Source organism: Schistocerca americana, chromosome 3, assembly GCF_021461395.2.
Source record: "Schistocerca americana isolate TAMUIC-IGC-003095 chromosome 3, iqSchAmer2.1, whole genome shotgun sequence".
NCBI lineage: Eukaryota > Metazoa > Arthropoda > Insecta > Orthoptera > Acrididae > Schistocerca > Schistocerca americana.
This window is the reverse complement of record NC_060121.1, coordinates 334,659,498-334,687,439: the sequence shown is the minus strand read 5'-3', so window position 1 is coordinate 334,687,439 and position 27,942 is coordinate 334,659,498. Positions and strand designations below refer to the sequence as shown.

Sequence of the window (27,942 nt, the reverse complement as noted above, 5' to 3'; positions counted from 1 at the left end):
AGAAAGTAAGCCACGTAATAAATAACACGTAATTATACATTTATTTTTCTATTAGTTTATGACAGCGCTGTTCATTATATTTCACATCGTACTTACATTCCATTTTGCTACGACAGCAACAGAAACAAGCGTCACATAAGAACCACCTCACGAAGATAAATCAACAAAAAACACTTTCAGCTTTCTTTGCAACTACACATGTCAAAAGCAGATAAACCACTGTTGGTACCTTGTTAACATGGTAGTCAAACAGATAAATCTCAAATGATAAGAGCTTTCTCAATGCACCTCTCACAAACTGATAACTACTCAAGTGTCACTTTGCTTAAGATAATGTCAGTCTGGATCATAACTGCCTGCTTTGATTTATGCCATTCCTAATTTCTTTGTTGTACGTTTTCCTCAGCTTACAAAAAATGACTGGTAGAAACGTCAACACACAATAAACTTACTTGGTCCCCAGGAAAAGGCTTGATGTTGTATATAAAGAAATAACCAAAACTCCACTAATGAGGATATACATATAAATTTTAGTTGACCAGCAAACATTTCACAAAGATACCACAATAAATACAATACCATCATTGATGTTCAATATGTCTAATAAAATTTCCATGAAAATAGTCCCCTTTTCTCAAAACAAATTTCACCATTACAATAGAAATGCAGACCTATATTTCTGCACTATCAGCTGTTGATTTGTGGTGGCCAGTCCACCATTATATCCTAAAAAAAAGAAAGAAAATACCATTTAATGTCATTAATAAAATTTCAGCAGACACAAGCCTTTTTTTCTATGAACATCTAACACAAAAGTTTTTAAACATTTACATTCACCCATACAACTGACAGAAACATAATGAGAAAGTTATGGCAGAATGTAAATGATTTATAAGTACACCCGCCCCCCCCCCCCCCCCACACACACACACACACACATCCCTGCCTATGCCTTGACATTATCCCAGCTCACAATGCCAGGATTGCATTTTGGTAGATGGTCTAGGACGGGATGGGGGATTTGTCGGGTGGAGGGTGAGAGAGGTGAGAGGAAGGAAGAAGAGCTAAGGTGGGTAGCTAGTGGCTCAGAGGGGAGCACCAGGTTTGCTGGCCAGGAATGTGGGAGGGAGGGGTGACAAGTGCCCGCACTAGGCATGTTATGCAAGGGTGCCCGAGCCACGCAGTGGGGTGCAGAGCATGACGACGATGATGTGGACTGGGAGGGGTGACCGGACAGAGGAAGGGGAAACTCTTGGGTGGAGTAAATTTATAGCCTGAATTGGACACTTGAATCAGCCTCTACTGAGATCAGATGATGGTAACCCTGTTTTACCAAAACTGGCAATTGTAAATAAAGGATTTACAAATGTGACTTTCTCTGAGTTGTCTTCCTTGAAGCTGAATATTTACAGAGTGCCCCTATTTATTTTCCTGTCCTCGATATGCCAACATTGGTTGATTTGCTTTGGAATCTGATTTCTGTTGTTTTCTCAGACTGGTTAGCTGATGCTATGTTTACAGTTCCTAATGCAGTTGATTGCATTTTTGCAAACAAGATGGAATCCTCAATTCAGTTAAAAAGTGGAAAACACATGGTGTTCTTGTAGTTCTTACTAATTATCTTTTCTGGTTATGGGAATTACTGTTTGAAATCTTTCTGTGATTTATTTAGTAATATTGTGTTTAACAATATTGTATCTACCAATTTCTGTTAATTGTGATGTACTGGGAGGCCAAGATGTCTTTAGAATTTTCAAAGCAAGATTATATTGTTAGCCTGGGAACTGGTAGTTTTGATCCTCTCTGCATATTCGTTTGGCTCAGTATATGGAAGGCATCCTACTGTACCCCAATTGGGGAGGTGCCTGATGGGGGACCAACTACTACACGTAGGCCTCCATCTTCTAAAAGTAAAGGAACTTTTGTGTTCCAAGTTTCATATGAGTTCTATTATCTGTCAAAATATAAACACTGGAATTGTTTCTACAAAATTCCATATTTAAATACAAATACACAGTTAAAGATACAGCAAATCAGCCTGTTAAATTACAAACTTTACAAAATTAGCTGAATAATGAGTTAGTTATTTAGTTCCCTATCACAGTTGTACATATATTCCATATTCCTTAATGTAAATTCCTTAATGTAGACTATTTTTGAACTACTCATTATTGAACCACTCTGTACCCCAAAAAGTACATCATCAATGAAAAATATGAACGTGCCTCTTTATCATGTGGTTGTAATACAATTCCAATGTAATATATAAAAGTTTTGTTCTGTCTTTATGGTACACATTTCAACAGTCTGTCCTTGGCACAACTGGCTTCCTTACAGTAGGTCAACTTAGCAAATGTGGTTGAGTGTACTTGATAGGCACCATCAGTGTTCAATATGTGTTCATGTATCGGTGTGACTCTTCTTATTTCAAATAGTACCTCTCAGTGTGTGCCTCTTAATTTCACAATTACATTTGCATAGAGACATCACAACTTTTCCTATTGTAAAAGCTTTTAATATTATTCCAATTTTCATAAAGAGTAACTGTGAAAACTCCAGGCTGGAATATCAACAATATAAGTAAGAGATAAGATTAGTATTGACCGTAAAGATGACGTGTTAAGTTGCAGACAGGCACAACGAAAAGATACTTACACATTAGCTTTCGACTACAGCCTCTGTCAGGAAATAAAATGCACATTCATTCACACAAGCAAGCACACCTCACACAAACATGACTGCCATCTCCGGCAGCTCGGACCGGAATGCATTCTGGAAGCTTAAGTGTAAGTGTCTTTTCATTGTGCCTGTCTGCTACTTAACATGTCATAGAGGAGGAGATCAGCATTTGACATACTGTCAACAACAAGGTCATTAAAAATGGAGCTCAACCTCAGATTAGGGAAGGATGGAGAAGGAAAGCAGCCATGTCCTTTCGAAGGAACCATACCAGCACTTGCCTTAAGCAATTTAAGGAAATAATGGAAAACCTAAATCAGGATAGCCGGACACAGGTTTGAGCCATCGTCCTCCTGAACGCAAGTCCACTGTGCTAACCACTGCACTACCTCAGTCATCTTAACAGCAAATAGGAATCTATGTTTCCCTTATATTGTTTAACAGAAATTGTAACATTAAATATTTGATTAAAAATTAAAATATTATCTGTAGCATTATAGTACTGGCAACAGCCCCAGGCACTGCCAGAATTGAAAATTTTATAATTTCTATTTTGAAAACCCTTGAATCACTCCAAATTTTGTAGAAAAACAGCACTGTATAATTGGAAAAAATATTAAAACTTTGCACTGTGTTAACAACAGCATCATGTATTGCCGCAAAAATACTTGCAGCCTTCAGATCACTGTGCTTTTGCGCTATTACTGTCAGTTGACTGGTGTACTGCCCAAAAGTTTCAAATTTCATAAAATCTTCCATTATTTGAAACAGAAATGCAAAGAGATTTATGTATTCTCAAACAAATGCCAGTACTGAATCATTTAAACAGAAGTTGAGACAGATTATCAAAATATAATAAACACTACATGAAGCCACTTAAGGGTAAAAAATTTTATGAGCTGATGTATTGTGCCTGTATGAAAGAAAAATTAGCACACATTTTCCCTGAGCAGTACTAAGAAGCATTTCAGACAACAGGCCATTTGAGGTATAGATTACAACGTCGATCATGTCCTAATTTTAACAGTGGATTTAAGGAACATATCAGTCTGAACAACAAGACTGTTTTTGGGCTTCATTAGAGAAACACACAGTCCATAGTCTTGAAAGTACTACGAAAATTTTACTCACAGTGCCTAAGGGGTTGAAATTAGACATATTATCGGAATGGGAGATGTATAAATGGAAGGTGAAGGACCTGGTCAAATTAATAAATAAGTAGTCCTTATTTAAATATGATAGTTTCTTTACTTTATTTAATGAGGTCAGGGTGTATACCTCCCAATGAACCATGGACCTTGCCGTTGGTGGGGAGACTTGCGTGCCTCAGCGATACAGATAGCCGTACCGTAGGTACAACCACAACGGAGGGGTATCTGTTGAGAGGCCAGACAAACGTGTGGTTCCTGAAGAGGGGCAGCAGCCTTTTCAGTAGTTGCAAGGGCAACAGTCTGGATGATTGACTGATCTGGCCTTGTAACAATAACCAAAACGGCCTTGCTGTGCTGGTACTGCGAACGGCTGAAAGCAAGGGGAAACTACGGTCGTAATTTTTCCCGAGGGCATGCAGCTTTACTGTATGATTAAATAATGATGGCGTCCTCTTGCGTAAAATATTCCGGAGGTAAAATAGTCCCCCATTCGGATCTCCGGGCGGGGACTACTCAAGAGGATGTCGTTATCAGGAGAAAGAAAACTGGCATTCTACGGATCGGAGCGTGGAACGACAGGTCCCTTAATCAGGCAGGTAGGTTAGAAAATTTGAAAAGGGAAATGGATAGGTTAAAGTTAGATATAGTGGGAATTAGTGAAGTTCGGTGGCAGGAGGAACAAGACTTCTGGTCAGGTGACTACAGGGTTATAAACACAAAGCCAAATAGGGGTAATGCAGGAGTAGGTTTAATAATGAATAGGAAAATAGGAACGCGGGTAAGCTACTACAAACAGCTTAGTGAACGCATTATTGTGGCCAAGATAGATACGAAGCCCACACCTACTACAGTAGTACAAGTTTATATGCCAACTAGCTCTGCAGATGACGAAGAAATTGAAGAAATGTATGATGAAATAAAAGAAATTATTCAGATAGTGAAGGGAGACGAAAATTTAATAGTCATGGGTGACTGGAATTCGAGTGTAGGAAAAGGGAGAGAAGGAAATGTAGTAGGTGAATATGGATTGGGGCTAAGAAATGAAAGAGGAAGCCGCCTGGTAGAATTTTGCACAGAGCACAACTTAATCATAGCTAACACTTGGTTTAAGAATCATGATAGAAGGTTGTATACATGGAAGAACCCTGGAGATACTAAAAGGTATCAGATAGATTATATAATGGTAAGACAGAGATTTAGGAACCAGGTTTTAAATTGTAAGACATTTCCAGGGGCAGATGCGGACTCTGACCACAATCTATTGGTTATGACCTGTAGATTAAAACTGAAGAAACTGCAAAAAGGTGGGAATTTAAGGAGATGGGACCTGGATAAACTGAAAGAACCAGAGGTTGTACAGAGTTTCAGGGAGAGCATAAGGGAACAATTGACAGGAATGGGGGAAAGAAATACAGTAGAAGAAGAATGGGTAGCTTTGAGGGATGAAGTAGTGAAGGCAGCAGAGGATCAAGTAGGGAAAGAGACGAGGGCTAGTAGAAATCCTTGGGTAACAGAAGAAATATTGAATTTAATTGATGAAAGGAGAAAATATAAAAATGCAGTAAATGAAGCAGGCAAAAAGGAATACAAACGTCTCAAAAATGAGATCGACAGGAAGTGCAAAATGGCTAAGCAGGGATGGCTAGAGGACAAATGTAAGGATGTAGAGGCTTATCTCAGTAGGGGTAAGATAGATACTGCCTACAGGAAAATTAAAGAGACCTTTGGAGATAAGAGAACCACTTGTACGAACATCAAGAGCTCAGATGGAAACCCAGTTCTAAGCAAAGAAGGGAAAGCAGAAAGGTGGAAGGAGTATATAGAGAGTCCATACAAGAGCGATGTACTTGAGGACAATATTATGGAAATGGAAGAGGATGTAGATGAAGATGAAATGGGAGATACGATACTGCGTCAAGAGTTTGACAGAGCACTGAAAGACCTGAGTCGAAACAAGGCCCCCGGAGTAGACAACATTCCATTGGAACTACTGACGGCCTTGGGAGAGCCAGTCCTGACAAAACTCTACCATCTGGTGAGCAAGATGTATGAAACAGGCGAAACACCCTCAGACTTCAAGAAGAATATAATAATTCCAATCCGAAAGAAAGCAGGTGTTGACAGATGTGAGAATTATCGAACAATCAGTTTAATAAGCCACAGCTGCAAAATACTAACACGAATTCTTTACAGACGAATGGAAAAACTAGTAGAAGCGACCTCGGGGAAGATCAGTTTGGATTCCGTAGAAATACTGGAACACGTGAGGCAATACTGACCTTACGACTTATCTTAGAAGAAAGATTAAGGAAAGGCAAACCTACGTTTCTAGCATTTGTAGACTTAGGGAAAGCTTTTGACAATGTTGACTGGAATACTCTCTTTCAAATTCTAAAGGTGGCAGGGGTAAAATACAGGAAGCGAAAGGCTATTTACAATTTGTACAGAAACCAGATGGCAGTTATAAGAGTCGAGGGACATGAAAGGGAAGCAGTGGTTGGGAAGGGAGTAAGACAGGGTTGTAACCTCTCCCCGATGTTATTCAATCTGTATATTGAGCAAGCAGTAAAGGAAACAAAAGAAAAATTCGGAGTAGGTATTAAAATCCATGGAGAAGAAATAAAAACTTTGAGGTTCGCCGATGACATTGTAATTCTGTCAGAGACAGCAAAGGACTTGGAAGAGCAGTTGAACGGAATGGATGGCGTCTTGAAGGGAGGATATAAGATGAACATCAACAAAGGCAAAACGAGGATAATGGAATGTAGTCGAATTAAGTCGGGTGATGTTGAGGGTATTAGATTACGAAATGAGACACTTAAAGTAGTAAAGGAGTTTTGCTATTTGGGGAGCAAAATAACTGATGATGGTCGAAGTAGAGAGGATATAAAATGTAGACTGGCAATGGCAAGGAAAGCGTTTCTGAAGAAGAGAAATTTATTAACATCGAGTATAGATTTAAGTGTGAGGAAGTCATTTCTGAAAGTATTTGTATGGAGTGTAGCCATGTATGGAAGTGAAACATGGACAGTAAATAGTTTGGACAAGAAGAGAATAGAAGCCTTCGAAATGTGGTGCTACAGAAGAATGCTGAAGATTAGATGGGTAGATCACATAACTAATGAGGAGGTACTGAATAGGATTGGGGAGAAGAGGAGTTTGTGGCACAACTTGACCAGAAGAAGGGATCGGTTGGTAGGACATGTTCTGAGGCATCAAGGGATCACCAATTTAGTATTGGAGGGCAGCGTGGAGGGTAAAAATCGTAGGGGGAGACCAAGAGATGAATACACTAAGCAGATTCAGAAGGATGTAGGTTGCAGTAGGTACTGAGAGATGAAGTAGCTTGCACAGGATAGAATAGCATGGAGAGCTGCATCAAACCAGTCTCAGGACTGAAGACCACAACAACAACAACAGGGTGTATAAGCAGACAATAAAAAAGTTCCCAGATCTCATAGTCAAAAATGCATTTTTTTCCATGTGAAAATACACTTTTTCCATGTTAAGCAATAATATATATTCCCTCAGAGCTGTAAAACCTATAAATCCTTTGAATGGTAAACGTATAATATAATGGCATAGAACTTCCCGGCACTTTACGATATGAAAGCCAGCAAAAAACAACACAGTTTGTATAGCACTTTGATGTGCAGCAGTAAGTACATTGCAAATTTTTGTATTACAAAAGTATAAATATGAATTCCAATTACAGCATGGTAACTTTGAAAGCACTGAAACTGAGAATGTGACACCCTTTTGTGAGCCAATCATAGCTCATGTTATGTGATTCACCAGCCAATGACAGCAGATATTCAGAACATAGGACTTGTAATGTAGTCCGCCATTAGCAACATCACTGTTAAGTAGTGCGAACACACAAGTTAATGGTTTAAATTAATATACATTTAGTATAGCTACATGACAGGCCAAGTTTTTAACTACAATACTGGATGTCTGAGGGTGTGGTTATGCAGGATTCTAATAGCACAGCTTAAATTGCTGCAGCTGAATACTTCTGACAAGCACAATTATAAATTTCACTGGTCTGCACTGAACATTTTGTATATTATCTGTCTGAATAAATGTTCCGACGAGCACTTCATCGTTTCCATAGAAAAGTCAAGTATGTGTGGAATTGCTCAAAGATTCACCTCACTTTTTTGAAGGATAATTATAATTTTTGCCATTGGTCACACAATATTCAATCTATGAAAGAACCAAAATAAATATGAAAAACTACCCTTCAAGCTTGGTCTTTTTTAGCATGTTACCCTTTAAGATATATCAGACACAAATATACCAATAAATTTTAAATAATGGCATAAATGGTTGGTCTTCTGGGTGCAAAATTTTTGTCAGCGGCTGGTCCTCACAGTGTTATGTTTTGAATGAGAGTCAAATGCTCTATCATTTAAGAAACTAACTGCACATTCTCACTCATAACATAATTCGTCTTTCGTAAAAAGGAAATTTACTTTGAAAGTAATGCTTCTCAAACGACTAATCTCAATACTCTTCCTGCGACTTGTTATAAATGTAAACAGTTGTGACGCTCATCAAAAGCAGTTTATTGTTACAAAGTATTGCACAGGCTTCATCCTAAACCCTTTGACATATTTTGCTGTTGGCAGTGGCTTGTGTGTGCAGGTTGTTTTGTTGTAAATGGCACATTTTCTCTGCAACTACAATTTTATTTTGTTGTTTTCCTCTCATTTATGTTATCTTGCTGCAGTATTTTTTGGCAGTAGTGTGACAAAGTAAATTTTTTTGTTGGAGTATCTGATCTTACCAGTCAAAATTACAAAAATTTAAATGTAAATGAAATCAATAAAAATTTCCCAGAATTCTAAAAAATGCTTGTGTTTTTCTCAGATCAAAAAATTCCCAGATTTTTCGCAGATTTCCTGACGCATACACATCCTGGAGGTGAAATAATTTAATATAGCACCCAGCTGCTGGCCGTAAATAGAGATGGGCAAAACTGTTCTTCTCAGAGATCAGATCACAAGTGGTCATTCACTGCAATGAACTAATTCTTTTTCATGATTCAGCACTCACAATTCACTAACAGAAATAAGTAAAAGGAAGATGCATTGCCTTTTCAACTCAGGTCACTAATCCTGTATTTTTATCTGATTTGGCCCTATTTTGAAAGAACATATAAAAAGGAGTAATAATTGTTCTGGTGTAACCAGAAGCGCCTGAATGAAGGTGAAGAATGCAAGAGAAGACAAGGCAGTGGAACATTGGCGGCCAATGGTGTGCTGATTAGGACTGCACCATGACAGAAGTTGCCTCTACAAGAGGAGAATACAAGCAGCACTCCTGCCGGCCTTGGCTGCTCAGTATTTACATCTACATCTACATTGATACTCCGCAAGCCACAAACGGTGTGTGGCGGAGGGCACTTTACGTGCCACTGTCATTACCTCCCTTTCCTGTTCCAGTCGCGTATGGTTTGCGGGAAGAACGACTGTCTGAAAGCCTCCGTGCGCGCTCTAATCTCTCTAATTTTACATTCGTGATCTCCTCGGGAGGTATAAGTAGGGGGAAGCAATATATTCGATACCTCATCCAGAAACGCACCCTCTCGAAACCTGGCGAGCAAGCTACACCGCGATGCAGAGCGCCTCTCTTGCAGAGTCTGCCGCTTGAGTTTGTTAAACATCTCCGTAACGCTATCACGGTTACCAAATAACCCTGTGACGAAATGCGCCGCTCTTCTTTGGATCTTCTCTATCTCCTCCGTCAGACCGATCTGGTACGGATCCCACACTGATGAGCAATACTCAAGTATAGGTCGAACGAGTGTTTTGTAAGCCACCTCCTTTGTTGATGGACTACATTTTCTAAGCACTCTCCCAATGAATCTCAACCTGGTACCCGCCTTACCAACAATTAATTTTATATGATCATTCCACTTCAAATCGTTCCGCACGCATACTCCCAGATATTTTATAGAAGTAACTGCTACCAGTGTTTGTTCCGCTATCATATAATCATACAATAAAGGATCCTTCTTTCTATGTATTCGCAATACATTACATTTGTCTATGTTAAGGGTCAGTTGCCACTCCCTGCACCAAGTGCCTATCCGCTGCAGATCTTCCTGCATTTCGCTACAATTTTCTAATGCTGCAACTTTTCTGTATACTACAGCATCATCCGCGAAAAGCCGCATGGAACTTCCGACACTATCTACTAAGTCATTTATATATATTGTGAAAAGCAATGGTCCCATAACACTCCCCTGTGGCACGCCAGAGGTTACTTTAACGTCTGTAGACGTCTCTCCATTGATGACAACATGCTGTGTTCTGTTTGCTAAAAACTCTTCAACCCAGCCACACAGCTGGTCTGATATTCCGTAGGCGCTTACTTTGTTTATCAGGCGACAGTGCGGAACTGTATCGAACGCCTTCCGGAAGTCAAGAAAAATAGCATCTACCTGGGTCTCATGAACAAATAAGGCGAGTTGGGTCTCACACGATCGCTGTTTCCGGAATCCATGTTGATTCCTACAAAGTAGATTCTGGGTTTCCAGAAAAGACATGATACGCGAGCAAAAAACATGTTCTAAAATTCTACAAGAGATCGACGTAAGAGATATAGGTCTATAGTTTTGCGCATCTGCTCGACGACCCTTCTTGAAGACTGGGACTATCTGTGCTCTTTTCCAATCATTTGGAACCCTCCGTTCCTCTAGAGACTTGCGGTACACGGCTGTTAGAAGGGGGGCAAGTTCTTTCGCGTACTCTGTGTAGAATCGAATTGGTATCCCGTCAGGTCCAGTGGACTTTCCTCTATTGAGTGATTCCAGTTGCTTTTCTATTCCTTGGACACTTATTTCGATGTCAGCCATTTTTTCGTTTGTGCGAGGATTTAGAGAAGGAACTGCAGTGCGGTCTTCCTCTGTGAAACAGCTTTGGAAAAAGGTGTTTAGTATTTCAGCTTTACGCGTGTCATCCTCTGTTTCAATGCCATCATCATCCCGTAGTGTCTGGATATGCTGTTTCGAGCCACTTACTGATTTAACGTAAGACCAGAACTTCCTAGGATTTTCTGTCAAGTCGGTACACAGAATGTCACTTTCGAATTCAATGAACGCTTCACGCATAGCCCTCCTTACGCTAACTTTGACATCGTTTAGCTTCTGTTTGTCTGAGAGGTTTTGGCTGCGTTTAAACTTGGAGTGGAGCTCTCTTTGCTTTCGCAGTAGTTTCCTAACTTTGTTGTTGTACCACGGTGGGTTTTTCCCGTCCCTCACAGTTTTACTCGGCACGTACCTGTCTAAAACGCATTTTACGATTGCCTTGAACTTTTTCCATAAACACTCAACATTGTCAGTGTCGGAACAGAAATTTTCGTTTTGATCTGTTAGGTAGTCCGAAATCTGCCTTCTATTACTCTTGCTAAACAGATAAACCTTCCTCCCTTTTTTTATATTCCTATTAACTTTCATATTCAGGGATGCTGCAACGGCCTTATGATCACTGATTCCCTGTTCTGTACATACAGAGTCGAAAAGTTCGGGTCTGTTTGTTATCAGTAGGTCCAAGATGTTATCTCCACGAGTCGGTTCTCTGTTTAATTGCTCGAGGTAATTTTCGGATAGTGCACTCAGTATAATGTCACTCGATGCTCTGTCCCTACCACCCGTCCTAAACATCTGAGTGTCCCAGTCTATATCTGGTAAATTGAAATCTCCACCTAAGACTATAACATGCTGAGAAAATTTATGTGAAATGTATTCCAAATTTTCTCTCAGTTGTTCTGCCACTAATGCTGCTGAGTCGGGAGGTCGGTAAAAGGAGCCAATTATTAACCCAGTTCGGTTGTTTATTGTAACCTCCACCCATAATAATTCACAGGAACCATCCACTTCTACTTCACTACAGGATAAACTACTACTAACAGCGACGAACACTCCACCACCGGTTGCGTGCAATCTATCCTTTCTAAACACCGTCTGTACCTTTGTAAAAATTTCGGCAGAATTTATCTCTGGCGAGTTGGGTCTCACACGATCGCTGTTTCCGGAATCCATGTTGATTCCTACAAAGTAGATTCTGGGTTTCCAGAAATGACATGATACGCGAGCATCAGCATCAGCATCAGCTCAGTACTGGGACAGTATTTGCAGAGTATTAGTGTGGCCTAGCAGAGAGTGCTACAATAGAAGTTATTAGTGATTCACAAACTGTGTGTCAAACTAGCATAAACATTATATGTAGCAGAAGGCTGGGATTTATGATGCATGTCGCTCATTGCTTGCAACACTATTGTTATTTCAAAGTCAAATATTGTCAATGTGTTTTATTGAAATAAAACTACTAACGTTACTTGCTTGAATTGTTGTATAGCATTCCGAGAAAGCAGCATCCCTCAGGCATGCTATATGAAACGAGTGGGCAAGTCCCCACATTTGGTGATGAGTATCCTCAAAACCCAGTGCCCGATGGCCACGAACTTTTCGTTTATATAGTGCTGGCACCTTAATTCTCTCTTGTCTTTACTTTGCAGTGGCACTTAATTGCTTTAAAAGTTTCTTGTCATTTTTTCTAACCAGTATTTTCAGGTGGGCATTGCAGAAATTTTCTTTTCTTGTCCTTATTTTACTTGCTCGCCGTATCTGTTTTTGCATTTGTCACTTCCAACATGCCGACATCACCTGTCTCGCCCCATGCTGAGACACCACAGATGCAAGCATTAGATGCAACACAGCTAATGCAGATGTTTCAGTTCTAGACGCAGTAGATTTCTGCATTACTCAACACGGAGCAACAGCTACTGGCCAATGGTGCGCGCCTGCCGGAACAAGCACCGCCTACTACAGCTTCTATACCACCTTTCAGACAGTTTCTTGAGTGGTTGTCCCAGTTTGAAGCCCATACCCTCACTCAGCAAAATGTACTAGGTACTGTGAAACTTCCATATCTATTATCCACCATAGGAAGTGCACTGTTCAGATTAATTAAAAAACTTTGGGTGAACTGTCTTATGAGCAAGTAATCGCTTCATTAACTAACTTGGGAACGGGGGTGGAGGGGGGGGGGGGGGGATGAGGAATGTTCTGGTGTAACCACAAGTGCCTGAACGAAGATGAAGAATGCAAGAGAAGACAAGGCAGTGAAACATCAGTGGCCAATGGTGTGCTGATTAGGACTGCACCATGACAGGAGCGGCCTCTACCAGAGGAGAATATAAGTGCTGCTCCTGCCAGCCTCGGCTGCCCAGTAATCGCTCACTATCGGCTCACTATTGGGACAGTATTTGCAGATATTAGTATGGCCTAGCAGAGAGTGCTATGATATAAGTTATTAGTGATCCACAAACTGTCTGTAAAACTTGCATGAACATTATATAGCAGAGGACTCGGATTTATGTTGCATGTCGCCCATCGCTTGCTACGCCATTGTTATTTCAAAGTTAAGTATTGTAAATCTGCTTTACTGAAATAAAACTACTAATTTTATTTGCCTGAATTGTTGTAAAGCATTCTGAGAATGCAGCACCCCTTAGGCATCCTATACGAGACAAATGGGCAAGACCCCACAATAATTTTGTGGTATGTCCCTAATAATTTTCAGATACAAAAGTTTTAAATTTTGTCTGCTGCAGAAATTATTAACATTACAACAAAATCCTAAATATTTTTTATCAAGTAGAAAAAATTTAAGAATAGAGACTGAGTCCTGTTACATTTTAATACTTTTATTGAAAAAACAACTTAAAAATAATACCCACTATAAATGAAATGTACCTGTACTCATCATTTACAGTCATTATTAACATGTATTTTCCCACAAAGGAAAAATTAATCAGTCTTGTTATTTATAAATAAAATTTAACCCATTTTAGTCAATGAGTGTCTCTTTCTCTTGTCAGTGCACATTTGTCTTGCTTTTGAAAATATTAGTTCACAGGCCACTGACGTTGCTGTGACATGCAAGTGCTGGCCACAGCAATTTTCTTGTTTCCCATCAGTTTAAGGAATTGCTTTCTAGGCAAATATCTCTCCACTAAATATTTGTCCAGTCTGACAATTGCACACTTTCTGGGACGTGACTTGCTTGCAGCTGACTAATAGTTTCATTACTCTCCTCCGAGATTGAAGAAGTCGCATGTGTCACAGTGTTAACTGGTTGAGAAATGAGCTGTTTTTTCTTGTTGAACAGCCAACACTTTCATTTCTGCATTATCCTTCATGCAGCAGCCCTGGCATGTTTTGCCCTCTGAAAATCCTTGCCTATGAATGGGGGGTCCAGTAGCGTTGCCTGACTAATCAGTTCATTGGAGGAGGTAACCCCAAATCAATCAGATAACTCTTTAAGCAAGTTATCAACCAATGACTATTTCTTGAGGATATTCTGCATTTTTGTCTTTAAAAGATTTTAGCTGCCATTCCATTAATCTTGGCAAGATTTTCATCTTTAAAAGTGAGACTGTTTGAGGACACTTCTTTGGTTACATCATTGAAAACTTTCAAAATCCTTAAAGCCTGTTGCATTATCTCCCAGTCTGTACCTTTTTTAAGTTTAAGGTGATTGATTTTCCATGTAAAATAGCGAGGTAAGAAATTATATGATCTTTATTTAGAGTAAATCTTGCAACATTTCATAAATAACAGTTCCATCTAGTTGGGACATCTTATTTCAGTTTCAGTAGGTCTTTTTTAAAATTTTCTTGCATTTCAGCAACTTTGCTTAAAGCAAAGAGTCTCTTCTTGAGAAACATAACAACTCATTCGACCTCATCAGTGGTTTTCTGTATGGACTTCTGAACTGCGTGTTGTGCAGTGTGGTTTAAAGAATGTGCGAAGCATGGGGTATGTGGAAGTTTCAGAAGCATGGCAATTAATTTGAGTACAGTAGTGATTTGAAAGCTGATATTATATTTGGGATAACAGACATAACCCAGTTTGTGATGTTTTCTGCAGTGTGTCTGTCTTAGAATTGTAAGCACTCTAAAAGTATGACTTTAGTTCACTCTTCCCATCTATGAAATGTGCAGTGAGTGGATAGAAACTAATGTTATTTACACTCACTCATGCATTGGAAGAAAGGCAGATTGCCTTCGCGGTGGTCAAATAATTTTTAAGTTTATAAAATAACTCATGATACAAACTGGACATTGGAGAGTTTGACAACTTTTTTGACTTGGTTAATTATAATTTGGGCAATGCACATTAAATTCTGTATCTTCAACTATAGAGAAAGGACAGTATCCTCTGTCAATCATTTTTAAAAGCTCTATATCTAATGCTTTACTTTTATTCAATGTGAACGGCTTTATAACACAGTAAAACTTTCTCAAATTGGCACGTATATAATTCAGAAATCTGCCCAAACCATAGAAGTATTTCAGTCCCGATGCATTCAGTCCACTTTTATTTGCAGATTTTTTGTATGAAGTGGAACATACCTAATGCAGGAACAGAAAGCAAATCTCAGAACAAACTTAATAATTCATAGTATAATGCAGAAAAGAGCCTATACAGTACTACTGTATTGCATTTCATCAGTTATTCATGACTCTACAGGGACGTTACTTATAACACCTCTGTTAAGCGGCGCAAAACCGAGAAAAGAGGTTCAGTGCAGGGGCGGTGCTGCTGGTGTGGACCTAAAACCACGCTGCTCCGTGCGATGACGAATAAGTTACACTCAGTGTCAGTACAGTACATCAAAGGAAACAGTTCGTTTGTCAGCACTCTGTTTGTCAGCTTTCTCATTTTCCTCATTATTGACATACAGTGCATACAGGAACATTGTTGCGCATCTGCCCACACACTGCTGAAATGTGCTTGCAGTGAAAGAGGTGGGTATTATTCCATTAAACAGTGGTTCAACCCAGCAAAGTCATTATTTTCTGCCAGTTTCAGTTGATTAGTACCACTTTATGAGATACAGTAATATGATGTCGAACAAATGGTATGTGTCGTTAACACTAAACGAAAAGATTAATTTAATCAAGGCGAGTGAAAAAGACAAATTGTCTGTGCACAAAATTATGCTGCGTTTCAAATGCGGTAAAACGTAAATTTACGAGACTTTAAGAAATAATGATAAGATTCAGGATGAACGGATGAAAGGGAACGGGCAGATGAAAAGAGAGGTGAAGAAGACCGGAAATGAAGAAATTAACGAAACAGAGTGGGAATGCTTCGTAAGGGCGCGGGCAAAAAACTGATCTTTATCTCAACCCATGTGGAGTGAGGCTCTGAAGGTCGCTAAAGAGCTTGGATTAAGGAGTTCAAGGCATCCACAGGATGGCTGGACAATTTAGTTCTAAAGCTAGGCACAATATCGTGTGGAATGAAACGTGTGCGGAAGATAAGGATGTGCAGGAAGGTGTAGCAACAGAATGGAAGACAATACTGTCCAACTTCATTGTGAATTATGACCCGAAAGACGTGTTCAGTGCTGATGAAATGGGGCTGTTTTATCGTGGGCTGCCTTCAAAATCACTAGCAACTCGAGGGGAAAAGTGCACTGCAGAAAAATGACCAAGGAAAGGCTGACTGTACTGCCATGTGGAAACATGTTAGGTGAAATAGAGAAGCCACTGGTGGTCAGAAAGATCGCAAAACCACGAAACAAAGATGTCAGTAAGCTTCCAGTCACATGGCGAAGCAATAAAAAGGTGTAGATGGTGAGTGCTCTTATGGAAGAATGGCTGGGCTCTTTAAATGCCAAAATGAAAAAAGGAAATCACAAAGTTCTCCTTTTCCTAGACAATGCAAGCTGCCACCCAAAAGTAACGTTATTGAATGTTAAATTGGCTTGGTTCCATCCAGGATCAACCAGCCTCACAAAACCCATTGACCAGGAGGTTATATACACATTCAAGTGTCATTATATATGATTACTGATGCAGTCTCTTATTATTAGTGTTGAAGATGCAGAAAGTTTGTTTGCTCTTGCAAGGTCAGTTTCTGTCCTGGATGCAGTAAATTGGATTGGCTTGGCAGTGAAGGAAATAAAACCCAAAACTGTCACCAAGTGCTTCAACAAAGCAAGGTTTGGGGGGGGGGGGGGGGGGGGTTTAAGAACAAAATGCTTTTGTGGCCATCGAAGTTCGAGAAAATAAAGCAGCAATTGCTGAATTAATGAAAATGCGAAACATTTCATGTAGTGCAGATGATTACATTTGAAGTGATGACTTTCTGTAAACTCACTCCACTTTCACTTCAGCAATGGATTAATGGATTTAATAGAAATCTGCAACACAGAGGATGAGGAAGAAGAAACAAAGGAAGAAGAAGAGGAGCAAAATTATGTACCTAAAGAAATTAATATACCTGAAGAAGTCATTGCATGCATAAGCGATGTTATCCAATTGGCTGCACACACAAATTCTCCCAACTTTTTGGAACTATTGTATGGAGCAAAAAATTGCCTAGAAAAAAACAATTTTGAACTGGAAGTTAAAACAAGTATCCCTCCTTGATATGTGGCAAAAAAGAGAAACATAAAGCAAATAAACATGGGAATAATATGTATGTACATACCATAATAAACTAATTTAAAGTTTGAGTAAAAATATAGAAATGGCGTGTTATTTATCAATCAGTGTAATAGTCCAGTGTTCTATTGTCCAATATACAGCAAATGAATATCTACTGTGCTGGAGTGAAGGTACATAAATACAGTATATGCATAATTAAAATTTTTTACTTACTTTTGTCATAAATGATACCTAACAAATTTTACATAGCCCAGTGAGTTTTGTGTAATCCGGAAACTTGCCCTATTTCAAAAATTATTTTAGTTCCAGGCAATTCCGTTTTGAGCAAGTTTTACTGTATTAAAAAAAAATTCTTATTGGTTGTTGTAAATGAAAAGCAGTAGAGGGTGAGGCACCACAAAAGGAAATAAATCAGGACTTGATCCAGAATGTGATGACACGGATGGGCTGGATACAGCTTGAGACACAATTTGCCTTTCTGGGAAGACACCTTCACCCAAAGTGGAAGCAGACATCAGTGAGGACGGTTCACAAGAAATGATTTCTCACATTTCTGCATCAATTGATGGTGATCTTGATCTGTTTCGTGACCCACATCGTTCCAGAGGTACTGTACAATGCTTTGATTTTAGATGGCTCTTCAGGTTTCATGACGAGCCAGAAGCCATGGCAGTTATTTCCTGAGAGTAGCAGCATTTTCCTTTTTCTTCAATTTTGGTAAATGGTACCAAACATCACTCATAATTCTTCTACACAAAGACAATGTGGATGACATACTGTTGCGCAGCAGTGAAAAATACACTGGTAAAATTAAAATATTTACTATTAAGATACTCATTTTAAATTGCAAAATTTTAAAGTGAGAACAAACATACATGCAGTACATCCTACAATCAGAAGTTATAGAGTAGGATGTAGAATGTTACGATCTGCAAAATCTAGACCTACAATCATGAAGTTCGTATCATATATGAAATGGTCTGAAACAGTCATAGTGATTAAGAAACTCGTGAAGACAAGCCTGATAATATGAGAAGATTTCACTGCTGAGAGACAAAAATTTTGAATAATATGATATCCAAATTTGAGCTACATAGTGTGTGGACAAGAACTGGCAGGATAATGGTGAGGATAAAGGCTGCAAAAAACCAGTGCAACTCTAAGCCTGTGCTTTAGGAACTACAAACTTTTCTACTCATGCAGCCACAAGTTCTACTAGTGTATCTGAACTGTTAATGTAGAGCATATGTGATCATCACTTTAAACTCATTTCGACGAGCTCCAACACATATTTCAGAATATCAGCATCCATGTCTTTCACCTAATGCATGTGGACACTTAGCTCAAGCCAAGCATGTTCTCCGGTTACCTAAATATAGACTCCACTGTCCTAAGTCACTACAGACAGCAGGTGAAGTAGTGGTATACAAACACTTTGACTTAATACCAACCGTGCTACTCACATCCGTTAGTAATGAAGACAAACAAGCCAAATACATGTTCATAGATATCAAATCCCTTAAGAAAATTTGCCTAATGCGCATTCTCTACAGACCTCTGAAAGTAGGTGTGATAGTCTGTTTCAAAACTGCCTTTTTCGAAATTCAATTTGACTTAGGAGCATATAAATAATGCTAGGAACACTAACATAAATGTTCTGCCCCTTCATTGTGAATTTCAAGTGTGTAGTTTCTTCTTCAAATCTAATAGTATTTCAGCTTGCACCCACCCACAACGCAGCCTATACTCTGGCCCCCATACATATATTTGCCACGAAATCCACAAGCAAATCAATTCGTACCTGGAATATCAGCACACAATATCATATTTATGACTTACTCTTAAAATATGTAAGGAATAAACTGTGCCAACATACAGAAACTTTAAGTGTATCAGCGCACCTGAACTTGCAGCAAGACACAAGACATAATTTGGGAGACGACTTCCATACAATTCCTGAGCGTGAAAGACCAACTCCATCGATTTACTACCAAACTGACTCTATTACACAATAAATATGTTCCTCCAAAGACTGGAAACCAGAAGGGAAAACCTGAACCTTGGCTAACAGAAGAACTAAAACAGTTCATGAACCTTGGAGACACTGCACATTGGACCTACAAACAACCTCCTAACCTTGAAAATAAAACTAGAAAGCAAACAGTCAATCAATCTGAGAGAAATGATAACTAAGACATGCAAATACATTAACCTGAAATGTAAAGACCCGTTGCTCTATGGAAAAGCTTGTGTGGTCTAGGGAACAGTAGGCATAGTAGAAGCTGCAGCTGATCCCATTGTCCCAACCAAGAAACTAAATCAGTACTTGACTTTAGCGACAACCTTCACTGAACTGTAAACAAAATACACACTTACTGATTATTTCATGGAGCTACATGATGGTAGTCACGAAAAATTCTTTCTTGAATTGACAACACAGTTAAAAAATCCTTCAGCTCAGCATTACTGTACAGGACGACATCACAGTCCAAATGATCAAGCTTACTGTTGACCCACTACTGCTTATAATAACTACTGCTCCCTAGACCCTGAATCTCTTGCTTGGACAACACAGCAGAAACACTCATCCCCATCAGAATACAAGTACTATGGATCCGATTGTTAAGAAGAGTAGCTGAGTACATTCTGTCTGACATGAGAGTGAATGTAGACATCAGAAAAGAACTAAAAGTGAAAACATAAATGATCAGGTTAAAGAATACAGAAACAACTGAAAGGATTATGTCACAAGAATGGAAGATGACCAGGGTGTATACATGGACAAGAAAAAAAAAAAATCCCGGATTTCCCGGTTAAAAATACACTATCTCCCGGGTGAAAATACACTTTTTCCATGTTAAGTGACAATATACTCTTCCTCAGCACTGTAAAACTCATCAATTCTTTGAATGCTTATGTTTTTATATACTGATGTTTTGAAAGACCTTTGATGTGCAGCAACATGTACGCTGCATATTTCCATGTTACGAAGGAATAAGTTTGAATACCACCAAACACCACATGTCACTTTCCGAAGCATTGCAATCGAGACTGCGAGGTGCTTTTGTAAGCCAGTCATAGCTCATTGTCACGTGATCTCGCCAGCTGATGACAGCACGGACACGTGATATAGTAAGCAAATAGCAAGATCACTCTTCAGTAGCGCGAGCACACAAATAAGAAAAGTTAATGGTTTAAATTAATATACATAGCATTCACATATAATATTGGTCTCTAAGATTAATAAGCTGGAAGAGAAGCTGAGCTTCCACATATAATGTTGATCTTTTTCGAGTGTGTTACACTTTAAGATACATCACATAAATGTGCCAGTAAAATTTTTAATAACGGCGTAAATGTTTGATCTTCTGGGCTCGAAATTCTTCTAAATGGTCGTCCTCAAAGAGCTGATTTTTAAATGAGAGTCAAACATTTTGTGATTTAAGTAATTCATTGTACATTCTCGCGCATAGTTCATATTGCGTAAAAGGAAATTTGGTTTGAATGTAACGCTTTTCAAACCACCATTCGCAATATTTTCCTGTGACCTGTTAGCAGTTGGAAGAGAGCGCCAGATGATAGGCGTCACCGCGCATACGCAGCTACGATGACGCAGAATGCCCATATGTTCATACTGTAAAACATTAAAAGATTTTACATTATCTCATAAAAGAAACAAGACATCAGAGGATACTTCAAGAGCATCGGAATTTCGTGAACCATGCGAAAATGCATAATTCGGCTAATAATGCACGTTCCTATGTCCAGATTCGTACGTAAATTTTCTTGGAGTACCAGTACTGTATTATCTCATGTTTGGTTCTTTATTATGGCTCAATGCCATATATGCACTTGAAAGGCAACGAACAGTTGAAACTAGCCAATAGAGTGAAATTAAACACTTCATTTCAAATAAAACAGAAAAGATTAATGAAAGCCAAATCTCTTTAGCAAACCGACAATAATAACTTCATTGTTCTGCAAGGCGATTAATGCTTGACTGTCAGGAAGGTGGAAATAAAATCTAAAACTAATAACATATTTTAGCCTTCCGTAATCATGCGAACGTATTTTAATTCATTTGATAAGTCCTGACCGCAAAAATCCGTTTGTTATCATTTAATGTGAGAGCAATAAACTAAGAGAAAACAACAAAATCACTGAACGTAAACACAGGTCACGAGCAGACGATCCATCTCTCCACCACTACTCAGACTGTTCTGAGCATCAGCGCCAGATTTACTATATTTCCTAACCGGGGCAATATTAAGTAGTGGCGCCCAGCCATACTTCTGTAACCAGAAGCGAAAGAAGGTACTACTCATATGCGACTCAACTGCGCATGCACAAGAGCCCGCCCGCCACTGCTCAAACGAATCTAATTTCAACAGTTGTCACGTCACGGTCATCGGAGGCAATTTATTGTTAGGAAGCATTGCATAGTCTTCCTAAAGCCTTTGACACACTTTGCTGTTGGCAGACACTTGTACGAGCACTGTGTTTTGTTGTTCTATACGGTGCATTTCCTTTGCAACTTAAGTTTTATTTTCATTTTTTTTTCTCTTGTACATGTTTTGTTGCTGCAGTATTATTCTGCAACAGTGGGATACAGTAATATCCTTTGTTAGAGTGTTGGTTCTTACCAGTCAAAATGACAAAAATTTAGCTGAAAACTAAAACAATGAAAAATTCCCGGAACTCTAAAAAATTCCCGGGTTTTTCCCGGTTTTCTCCCGGATGAAAAAATTCTCCGGTTTTACCCGGATCTCCCGGTTGTCCTGGGTCGTATACACCCTGATGACAGACTGCCAAAACTGATTATAATTATTACCCAGTGGGCAGAAGATATTTAGGAAGACCAAGGAAAATCAACAATTTCAACCAAGAGGGCATAACAGGCAAATGACTGATACATGCAGAGAGAAGAAGAAGAGACACCATATTAAAAATATTATGATTTTTTTTAAGTAACTGTGATTTTAATAAGTTTTGTAATTATACATAAAACCCTGGTCAGATGTAAGAAGGCTCCTGTTCAGATTAAATGAATGAATAAAAAATTAAACATAATATACAGGTTGTCCCCGGATGAATGGTCAATATTCAGGGGTATGACAGGAACAATCATTTGAAGCAAAAGACTTCCTGTGGACATATGCACTATTCTGAATGGTTTCGGAGACAGAACATATTTAATGTACATTGTTACTTATTTTGTTTATTGTTCAGTACATTGTCACTGTCTACAATGTACCATAGTAGTGTAGGACATGTGATCTATCAAGTTGGGAAACTTGCGCAAGTTGGCTTACCTACACCTCCACACATGCACATCGCACAAGATTTTCTGTTTTCTCTCGCTCGCTTGACACAACCTGTAAGTCCTTGAGCAATGAATAGGAGCTTTTTAAAGGAAATATAATATAGTTTAATTTTATACTGTGACAAGTTTTCGCTAGAGGTCACAGATTTCGTTTTATTCAAGAAAAACATACAACGGCAACTTTAAATATGTTCCATCTCAGAAAACAACTGGGAATAGGGTATATTTCCATATATAGTTTTTGCTTCAAATGATTGTTCCTGTCAGATCTCTGAATATTGACCATGGCTCCTGAGACAGCCTTTATACATGGACTACCACTTACGCTAAAATAACTGTGTGTTATACGTACCATTTTTTTTTAGTATCCTGTCCACCCACAGTAATTAAAACCTACATAAATGCTAACAACACACCAACAACAGCAACTATAAATGCAAGAGACATAGAAGAAGACATAATAATACACCTAACAAGAACGCTCGCAACAACAAATCAGAGGAGCAACATCACAATACGATAACTAGAACAAATCAAATAAGCTTACAGAGAATAAAGAGCTGAATTTGGATGGAGAGGTGCTCAGTCAAGAAAGTGAGATGCAAGCTATATCACTTTGCCAAGAGCGTAGACAACAGAGTGATGCCGCAAGTCACCGTGTGGTCTGCTCCATGCGGTCTCATCCATTAGAGCAGCGTGGAGCAATGAGCTAGCTTGCGATCCGATCCATGAGAGTGGTGAGGAGTAGTGAGCTAGAGAGACACCCAGCAATCTAATTCTTGAGAATGGTGGGGAGTAGTGAGCTAGTGAGTTAGCCTAGTGTCTGACTGGTGAGAGTGGTAGGGAGCCTGAGCTGCTGGGAGGGGAGTGACGCCTGGATTGCTTTGCCCGAACAACGGTTGAAGACAGCAGCTTTTATGATCACTGGCAGTGCTAAGTCAAAGGATAAGAAGTAACAACTCACTCAGAAGTATGTAAACCTTTATTTAGCTTCTGAAATCTGAGATATTCTTTTGAAATCAAGAGCAGAACATGATGCTGGAAGTGTTTTCTGCCTTAAAGTATCGTAGTGAAGCACTTCTGTCTCGTTTTCCCCGGTAGCTGTGCAGTCAGTACAGCAGATCGTGAAGCGAAGGGGCCCACATTCCATTCCTGATTTGGTCAAAGAGGTTTTTTCCACTCAGAGACTGGATGTACCATTGTGTTATATTTACTTACATATCATCATAATTAGTATTACTATTCAGATGGTTCTATGGTTACCACCCAACAGCAAGTATATTGAAAGAAAAAATGAGCTTTCTTTATTTCCTGTCTTCATGGAAGAGAAGAGCATCATGTACTAGTAAGGTACGCGAATCCACATGTGTATAACACACTTTTTCTAGCTTGGGAAATGTTTTCTTAAGGATGTGGGGTGTGGCGCCATTGCAGCAGCCTAGCGTAGAATTTTCACCCCACTCATTACAGCCACCATAGACACACTTTGAAATCATTCGTTTTTTCTGAATCATCCAGTAGCCACTCTTTAGAAAGATCTGGCTTGCTGAATGAATTCAGCTGCAGACTGCCCATCTCTAGCCATACGACGACACAGCAATCTGCAGGGTATAAAGAATTGTGGTATTGATTGAGACTGTTGTCAGTACAATGTGAACACAATTTTATTTCAATTAAGCATGCAATGTTACTAATATTTTTTTATGAAATTTGGAATATTTTTAAAAGTACAGCAGTCAACTGATGGCCATAGCACAACAGCTCAATTGCCTGTGGTCACTACAACATAAGGTTCCTAATTTTTTAATCAAATATACAATTTTCTTTACAAAAGTTTGGAATGACTTAATAGTTCTTAAAATAAAAATTGTAAAATTTAGAATTACGGATGCACCTGCGGCTGTTGTCAGTACACTAGTGTTATGGATAAAATTTTAATTTTTTACCAAATGTGTAATGTTACAACTGCTTCTTATCAAGATTGGAATAATTTTAAAAGTTTTTAAAAAATGAAAATTTGTAATGTTTGTATCAAATATAATTGTGAAATTGACAGGCACACAACAATGAGAGGTACTATTTGAAATAAGTGAAATGACATTGGTGCTGTGGCATGACAAGAGTGTGCAGGAGCACAAATTAAACACTGGTGGCACCTATCAAGTACACTCAACTACATTTGCCAAGATGACCTACTGTATGGAAACCAACTGTACCAAGGACAGATTGTTCGAATGTATACTATTAGAACAGAACAAATCTTTTATATATCACACTGGAACTGTTTTACAAACACATGATAAATACACACATATGTCACAGCTGTTGTAATGAACTTCTGTGGCCTGTACACATAGCGCATACTTGAAAATGTTCGTATATTTCAACCTTTTGTATTTATAGTTTTCATCACTGATGTACTTTTTGGCATAGGCAACAGTTCAAAACTAAATGGACCATTAAGAAATATGTATGCAGCTGTGACAGGAAACTAAATAAGTAATAAAATATACTTGCTGCTCCTTTATGCCACCACAATGTCATTACTAAACGAATAATGTTTTTGTGAAGATTTCATTGTGAAACTTACCAAGACATCAAGCGCCAGTATGTCGACTTGCACACCACCAAGTAACTGGCCTAGGTCAGGTGTTGTTCGACCAAAATCGCCATGCACAAACTCCTTAATGTATGTTCCAGCCTGTGCCATCACCTCCAGTTTGAAAAGGCCTAAACAGGACCAGAAACCATTTTGTAGATTATCTTACTACCAAATAGTTACAGAGATTGGTAAGGTACAGTGACAAACTGAGTACCAGTCCTTCTCATTGTTAATTATGCTTCAAATGATACCAATTATTTGTGGTGACACATCAACAGAATGAAATTTCAGAAGCTAGCAGCAGCTAATTCAAGTAAAGTCAAACTGGCCACATTTATTTTATAATGAGTAACAACAGAGACAGTTGCTCTTGTAAAAGATTCTCCTGACACAGTGTGCACAATTAAAATACAGATTGAAGTAGTTGTGTGAGTATACTCATCTTCTACCATGATTATCAGCAATTAAAGTGTATGAAACTTTCTGGCAGATTAAAACTTTGTGTCGGACCGAGACTCAAACTCGGGACCTTTGCCTTGGGTAGCTCAGTTGGTAGAGCACTTGCCTGCGAAAGGCAAAAGTCTCGAGTTCGAGTCTCGGTCCGACACACAGTTTTAATCTGCCAGAAAGTTTCATATCAGCGCACACTCCGCTGCAGAGTGAAAATGTCATTCTGGCATTAAAGTGTATGTTTCCAAATTTTTGATACTCATAAGCCTATAAATAAAATACTGCCCCCTTCTCAATAGTTTCTTCCACAAATATTACGAGCACCAGAAAAAGCACAAAATATTTGTAAAACCATACAAGCGAATAGCTGCTTTTCATTTATTCCTCTTTATGCACTATAAGAGATACAAAAGTCACACTTCAACCCTTGATTTTCACATAGTATCCATGTAATATTGTGAACCCTCCCCCTTTCTTCCTTGTATCAAGAATGCTACTTTACAACAGCGGAAAATGTCCATAACTTATTGTAACACTGTCAATTATGATACTGCAATGCCTGTGTTGTTAAGAACAAAGCAGTGTTCCTTTGGACAAGCATGCTTATGTGAAAGAACAGGCACTGTGGTGACTTCAACTGTTATCAAATACACAAAATGTATTTGCAGGTGTGAATATGAACAACCATCAGTTGTATAAGGGAATGACAACAATGAAAATCTGTGTCAGACTGGGAGTCAGACATGGATTTCTCACTTTACATAAGCAGTGGACTTAATCACTTTGGCTTTAATGCACAACCCACAGCCAGACCCAAACTCATATGCCCACATTCCTGCATCACAACCTGTACTTGTAAATCTGTGCCAGACATACAAAGAGCTGATGGTTGTTCATATTCACAACAGTGAATACATTTCCATAGTCACTCCAGGAGAGCAAACATGTCTGAAGGAATACTGCAATGTTATTCTTAACAACACAAGTACTGAAATATCGTGTTCAACCCCCGATACCAGGTGGCAACTTTCAACTGAAATGTCCTCTCCTGCACAGGAATTATGTAATATGTGTACAAGTACAGGTTCTGATGCAGGAATGATGACATAAGGAAATCTGTGTCTGGTGCAAGATGTGGTTAAGGCTATCGCTTGCGTGAAGCAGGAAATCTGGGTTTGAGTCCCGGACCAGCACAAATTTTCATTATTGTCACTCCCTTACGCAACTGATGGTTGTTCATATTTGAATACATTCCATGTACTGCAAAATATATTGTTGATGGCGGTTTTTGTGAAACCTTCAATTCCAATATGCTGGTACACTACCTGTCAAAGATTTCATGCTTGTGGAAACTGGCATGACGATTAGTCACTGCTGGATTTTGAGAACATGAACTGTGGCGGTAGGTGTACACAAAATACATTATATCAAGAGAGTTATCTCAACACAAATGTTAGCTGCAAAAACTTACAATCCTTTTATGGCCACAAACTGTTGCTCCCAACTTGCTGAAGTTGTGAACATTCCACAACCACAATGAGCATCTGTAATTTAGGAGAGAAGAAGTAATATGATGTCCTTGAGTGGAGCACAACAGTGAGTTACGGGCACAGTCTTAATGTCATAAAAATGTGTTTGTTATTTAGAACAGAAGGAAGTCCACATGACAGAGTGTCATTTGCAGTGGCTTCCATGTAGAGTTTGCCTAACTCTGTTGTTTCATTGACACAATTTCACCGTTTCTGAGTCTTGATACTTGCTCACTTTCTTACTGCCTTGGCACATCTCATTATACCATGAGGTGACAAAAGTCATGAGATACCTCCTAATATCATGTTGGATCTCCTTCTGCCCAGGGCAGCGCAACAATTGGACATAGCATAGACTCAATACGTTGTTGGAAGTCCCCTGCAGAAATACTGAGCCATACTGCCTCTATAGCCTTCCATAATAGCAAAAGTGTTGCTGGTGTAGGATTCTGTGCACAAACTGACATACTGATTATGTCTCATAGATGTTCGATTGGATTCATATTGGGCAGCCTGAGTGGCCAAATCATTAGGTCAAATTGTACAGAATGTTCTTCAATTCAATCACAAACAATTGTGGCCTTGTGACGTGGCACACTGTCATCAACAAAAATTCCACTGTTGTCTGGCAAAATGAACCCATGAATGGCTGCACATCGTCTCCAAGTAACCAAACATACCAGAGGACCGAATCCATTTCAAATAAGCATATCCCACACCATTATGGAGCAACCA

General features: G+C 39.0%; 1 protein-coding gene across 1 annotated transcript in view; it reads right to left on the bottom strand.

Moving 5' to 3' along the window:
- Window positions 1–510: 510 nt before the first annotated feature.
- The window catches only part of LOC124605792 (tRNA pseudouridine synthase Pus10), a 90,844-nt gene continuing 63,412 nt past the window's right edge, over window positions 511–27,942 (bottom strand). The window contains exons 8-9 of the mRNA XM_047137684.1: window positions 25,217–25,356; window positions 511–726 (exon numbers count right to left, since the gene is read on the bottom strand). Coding sequence (XP_046993640.1) covers window positions 688–726; window positions 25,217–25,356 — 179 coding nt within the window. The 3' untranslated portion in view covers window positions 511–687. The remainder of the gene's footprint in view (window positions 727–25,216; window positions 25,357–27,942) is intronic.